This window comes from Salvelinus sp. IW2-2015, unplaced genomic scaffold (genome assembly GCF_002910315.2).
Source record: "Salvelinus sp. IW2-2015 unplaced genomic scaffold, ASM291031v2 Un_scaffold1566, whole genome shotgun sequence".
Classification (NCBI taxonomy): Eukaryota; Metazoa; Chordata; class Actinopteri; order Salmoniformes; family Salmonidae; genus Salvelinus; species Salvelinus sp. IW2-2015.
In genome coordinates this window covers 110,282-116,691 of record NW_019942994.1, presented here as the reverse complement: position 1 = coordinate 116,691, position 6,410 = coordinate 110,282, and the positions used below count along the sequence as shown (strand labels likewise).

General features: G+C 40.1%; 1 protein-coding gene across 1 annotated transcript in view; it reads right to left on the bottom strand.

Annotated features, from left to right (window-relative positions):
* Positions 1-910: 910 nt before the first annotated feature.
* Positions 911-6,410, bottom strand: part of LOC112071269 (SLAM family member 5-like) — a 40,169-nt gene continuing 34,669 nt past the window's right edge. The window contains exon 4 of the mRNA XM_070439328.1: positions 911-997. Coding sequence (XP_070295429.1) covers positions 951-997 — 47 coding nt within the window. The 3' untranslated portion in view covers positions 911-950. The remainder of the gene's footprint in view (positions 998-6,410) is intronic.

Below are 6,410 nucleotides of genomic sequence, written 5' to 3'. Positions count from 1 at the left end.
CCCCACAAGAAGAGATTTGGAGCAACTTCTCTTTTTTGGCTCAAACACACTGAAGGGGGCCTGTAGGGAGAAATGGCCCATATGTGCTAATCGTGGGTCAGTTTTTGAATTTCCCACACTAACGGTAAAGGTTAGGATTGTGGAAGGGGAAGCTGAACCTGATCCTTGCTTGTGTCTGTGTTTTCATTTTGAGCAAATTCTCTTTTCTGGGTCAAACACACTGACAGCAGTAACACCAGTGGGATGGGTTTGGTTCATGGGGGTTGTGTGTCTTGCAAGTAATGACAACTTTTAACTAAAATTGATGGAAAAGTGGGTAACATCTCACAGCAAGAACTGGCAAATCTGGCGCAGTCCATGAGGAGAAGATGCACTGCAGTACTTAATGCAGCTGGTGGCCACACCAGATACTGACTGTTACTTTTGATGTTGACCCCCCTTTGTTCAGGGACACATTATTCAATTTCTGATAGTCACATGTCTGTGGAACTTGTTCAGTTTATGTCTCAGTTGTTGAATCTTGTTATATTCACACAAATATTTACACATGTTACGTTTGCTGAAAATAAACGCAGTTGACAGTGAGAGGACATTTCTTTTTTTGCTGAGTTTAAACTGCAGTAGTCTATGTACTGGAGGCTAGGGTCAGTCTGTCCTATCAGGTGTAATTCTCCTGTCTTATCTGCTGTCCTGTGTGAATTTGAGTGTAATCCCCCTAATTCTCGCATATCTCTCTCTTCACCCGGACCCGAGCCCTAGGACCATGCTTCAGAACTAAACTCAGCAAACTTGAAACTTGAAAGTAGACGCATTAATATGCTACAGTACCTTGGAGGTGCATGGAGAGGAACAAATGTACTTAATAAAATAAAATACAAATTTGAAACATTAGTTTATTAAATCCATTACATTTTAGAAAGAATCAAGATTACTCATTGTGCTGGTGTTGTTCATGGTGAGTCTATAGCAGGGGTTGTAACCGGTTCAGGTAACAGAACTGAAAACAGAAAAAGAAAAACATTTGAAGAGGAAGAGAAACAGAACCGTGAACTAAAGTAATCTCTTGGGTTCCGGAACAGAAACATTATTTTCAAATCTTGAGATCTGGTTAATAATGTTCCTTTTCATCGCCCCAAAATATTCCTTATGTCTGGTATACACTCAGTGTACAAAACATGAAGGACACCTTCCTAATATTGAGTTGAAACCCTCAGAATGGCCTCAATTCATCGGTATATCGATTGTTCAAGGTTTCAAAAGAATTCCACAGGTATGCTGGCCCATGTTGACTCTAATGCTTCCCACAGTTGTGTCAAGTTGGCTGGATGTCCTTCGGGTTTTGGTCTGGATATCATATCAAAATTGGATGACAAATCAAAGGAAGATTTTCAAAAAGTAAGTGAATATTTAATCGCTATTTGTGAATTTATGAAACCGGTGCAAAAATATTTTGATGTGGTGCGCCATCCTCAAACAATGGCATGGCATGCTTTCGCTGTAATAGCTACCGTAAATCGGACTGTGCAGTTAGATTAACAATCATTTAAGCTTTCAACCGATATAAGACACTTGTATGTTCCTAAATGTTTAATATCCATAATTTTTATGATTATATATTTGAATTGTGCGCCCTCCAGTTTCACCGCTAGCGGGACACCTATATTTGCACCCCCACTTTTCCTCTCAGAAGAGCCTCAGTTCATTTGGAGCAAGGACTGTACAAGGTATCGAAAGCGTTCCACAGGGATGCTGGCCTATGTTGACTCTAATGCTTCCCACAGTTGTGTCAAGTTGGCTGGATGTCCTTCGGGTGGTGGTCTGGATATCTCAAAATAAAACCTGAAAAACACAGTAGCGTTGTAGTTATTGACACACTCAAACCGGTGCTCCTGGCACCTACTAACATACCCATTCAACGGCATTCAATCATTTTGTCTTGCCCATTCACCCTCTGAATGGCACACATACACAATCCATGTCTCAATTGTCTCAAGGTTTAAAAAACCCATCTACACTGATTGAAGTGGATTTAACAAGTGACATCAATAAGGAATCATAGCTTTCACCTGGATTCACCTACTCAGTCTGTCATGGAAAGAGAACGTTGTTTTAATGTGTTGTACACTCAGTGTATAATTCTGCAATTTATTGAAGTTATGATGATATTATTAGCCTGTTCCAACCCACATGACATCATGATGCTCAGCACTTTAAGACAGTCCACTTCCAGGTCCACCCATCACTCTCTCCCCCCTGTGGATTTTCATTTGCATCTCGCGGCTGCACTTCTCCGTCCATCGAACATGTAAACAACTAGCTTACCCGTTCCATAGCAAGCTACTTTATCCATGCTTATTGGTGGAGTAAATGAATGAGATAAATGTAAGAACTATGTTGATTTGACGAGGTAAAGAATTAACGCAAAGGAACAATATGAAGAGTTAAAAAAGGTTGGTTCGAACCGGTTCAGAATTTTATCATGCTGGTTGGAACACTGGAACGGAACAAAATAAATAGGGATTCTGCTCAGGACGGAACGATTGGAAATACTTAGTGCATATTATCATTACACTATAAATAATTAAGCATTAAAAACACAATACAGTCTAACAAGGTCCTTCCATTCTGGTCCTCGTTCTTATCACACAGGTGGTTCTCCACAAGCCCCAGCTGGTCATGCTGGTTACCAGGAGTGATGGAACCATCATGTGAAACGCCAGCAACCTGGTCAACAAGAAGAGCCAATGGGGACGTGTTAAAGTATAACCATGGGTCGATTCCACGTCTACTGAACAAGAGCCCCACCTGTTGGTCGTGGTCTCCAAGAGAGGTGCCGGTTTAGACTAGGAAGAATCAGACGGGGGCCTCCGGCTACAAGGCTTAATGACCGATACACTATCTAATAAAAGAAGACAGATCACTAAAAAGAGAGCCAGTGGGGACGTGTGTAAGTATGTGTGACGGAGGTCAGTGTGCTTTCTTAGCTTTGCCACTTCGTCCCGTACAAGCTCACACCGAGACTAGAACTCCGGGACCACTGGCTGGCAAACCATGTGTGGCCGCCCTCGCTGATGAAGCTGTGTTTGTAGGCTATACAATGCAGTACCGTACCTAAGGGGCTATGGTTTGAAGAAGGCTCTGCAAACCAACTTACCTCATACCATCAAGTATTCTCACGGCTTGCTAGAGCATTGTGTACTGCTGTAGCGCAGCACTTCATAAGAGTATTCTCAAGTATTCTCACGGCTTGCTAGAGCATTGTGTACTGCTGTAGCGCAGCACTTCATAAGAGTATTCTCAAGTATTCTCACGGCTTCAGCTCCGAGCATCACGAGTTCGCTCCCCGGGCTGGGCAATCGTTTTGACACTTTGTATGAATGGAAACTAATGTTGGTGTAGCCTACTCTTAACCAATCCAAAGTCAGCTAGCTGCCTGCTCCCTACCTACTTCCAAAGGCACCTACCTTAGTATGTAGCACTTTTCCAGTAGGATGAATTGGAAAAATAGAGAGAGAACAAAGGTGAACGATGATGAAGGCCAGTGATGAAGATGTGTCTAGTGACTTGCTGACACCAGCCTGGCATGTGGATTCAATATGGCATTGTTCGGATGGATGGCTGTATATTTGCATCTCATAGGAGTCATACCTTCGCCGTGTAATCTCCAGGATGGAGAACGGTTCCACGAAGTCATGGGGTCACTATAACTCGGAAGAGGTGTGAAGATTGATGAAACTAGAATTGACTAAATGACTAAAACTCGCTGTTTTTTGGTTACGTATGCATAGTCACTTCGCCCCCCACCTACATGTACAGATTTACCTCAACTAGCCTGTCCTCCTGCGACACTGACTCGTTTACGGGTGCCCCCTGTATATAGCCTCTGTTATTGTATTATTCTTATTGTGTTTACTTTTTTATCATGAACTTTTTTTTTGTCTACTTGGGTAAATATTTTCTTCTTCTTGAACTGCACTGTTGGTTAAGCATTTCACAGGTAAAGTCTACAAACTTGTTGTATTCGGCGCATGTGACAAATAATTTGAATTTAATTGAATGTTATGTGAAAATTAATTTGTCATGTTTGGATTGTCCACTAGTGTAATGGCTTTCATCTCTTTCGTCTGAGGCGGAGTAGCGGAAATATGCGGACCAATGTGCAAGCGTGTAATCGTATCCATAATATCTTTTTTAAATGAGAAATGAATTACAAAAAATACAAAAAAACAGAACAGAGAACTCAAAAATGAAAACCGAAACAGTCCCACAAATTGGTGCAAACACTTGAAACGGAGAAATAACTACCACAAACCCCATAGTGGGGAAACAGGTCTACCTAAGTGTGATTCTCAATCAGAGACAACGATCGACACCTGCCTCTGATTGAGAACCCATCACGTAGGGCCAACAACCACATAGAAAAATATTACACGTACGAACAAAACATAGAGAAAACAAATAGAATGCCACGCCAACTCACGCCCTGACGCAAACTAAAATAAAGACATATAAAATGGAACTAAGGTCAGAACGTGACAACTAGTTCATAAAGAGCCATGAATGTTGAATATGTTTCATTGTTCTTTAAGTGCTATGGTTCATGTTCAGAGACACTGTGTTATTTGTTACGTCCGAATGGCGGACAGTTCAGAGAGTAACAACACAGGGTTTCTTATCATACAGTGGGTGTGGGGATCAGATTAGAGAGTAACAACACAGGGGTTTCTTATCATACAGTGGGTGTGGGGACAGTTCAGAGAGTAACAACACAGGGGTTTCATATCATACAGTGGGTGTGGGGATCAGATTAGAGAAAGTGTGTGAAGTTTTATGCCTTTTGTTTGAATGTTTTGGGCCATTCAAAGTCATGTTAATTAGACAATGGGAGATACTGGCATTGGACGCTCTTGGAAGAATAAAAGCTGGGTTTAAATGTTGATCATGGAGTCTTTGGTTAACTGATCTCCTGATGTACTTTTGTATGTGGTGAATTTTCTATGCTGTTAAGACTCAGGATATTTTGTATTATTTTTATTGTAAAGAATTCTGGTATGTACCATTTGCTAACTGCATCCTTATTGTGTAACTACTACATCTGATTATTTTTTAAATTGATACGAACCGTATTCCTCACATTTCTGAGTAATATTCCTTGAATTATTATTTAGAGAAATGTCTAACTGTAAATGTTCATCACAATACAAATAGCATATTTGCTTGGTCTCTAACTGTGCATTTCTGAACTCAATAATGTAATGCTAGGACATCAATAGATATTAAATCCTTGTCCATTAGTAACCTCTTAATAATAGCATAACAATAAACCTAGACACGTGCATCTTACAGTATTCTGAGTGATGAAGCAAGGCTTGCTACCTTGGCTATACCAACWGGGGATATGGGCCTGTAGCATTCACATGATAATGGAATCAGATGGTATATCATAGTTGGGTCATAGACCTCTACACTAATTCTCTGTCATCTTCAGACAAAGTGAATTTTCACTATTCTATAAGTTACTGCAATTTGGGATGGGATTTGTAGGCAGCATCATGTGATAACACATTCACATTCCAGTGAGCGTGAGACGTTTGTATTCACTGTAGCAGCGTGAGCAACTAGTGCTAGCAATTCAGTGAACAACTATCCCAAAATGGAAATATCTGACACGAATAACAAGTAAATAAGTAACATAATCAATCTCTTGCCCAATCACACTCTGAACAGAACACATACAAAATCCATGTCTCAATTGTCTCAAGGCTTAAAAATCCTTCTTTAACCTGTCTCCTCCCATTCATCTATACTTATTGCAGTGGATTTAACAAGTGACATCAATAAGGGATCATAGCTTTTACCTGGATTCACCTGGTCAGTCTATGTCATGGACAGAGCAGGTCTTCTTAATGTGTTGTACACACAGGTACACACAGGTATACCAGTATAACACTTGGTTAGAGAGAACATTTTTAATCAGTTTTTAAAAAGTTGTAAAATGTAATGTCAGTGTGTTTGGGGCAAAAAGCCCCCAGGGAAATCAAAGCAAGTCAATGGTACCTCTATTAACATTTTACAAATCATGTCCTAATCATCAATAAGTAACTTATTTGAGTTACACAATCAATTTTGAGATACTTCGGATGATTTGGACAGGAGCGGTTATTGTGGTTAATTCAACATAGTAATTGATTAAAAAAACTGTATTTATCGAAGACATTTTTTTAAAGGTATAATTTTAGTGAATGATATCATAAATAGGACTGGTGGAGTTATGCACACATGCAGCTAACACAGACATATAGAATGTCTGCTACCCAAAATTACAACCATTATTGCAGCATTACCACAAAAATGGAAGAGGCAAGTAGAAGGGGAGAAAGTAAGGAATTGTATGTCGGCCTATATTAAGA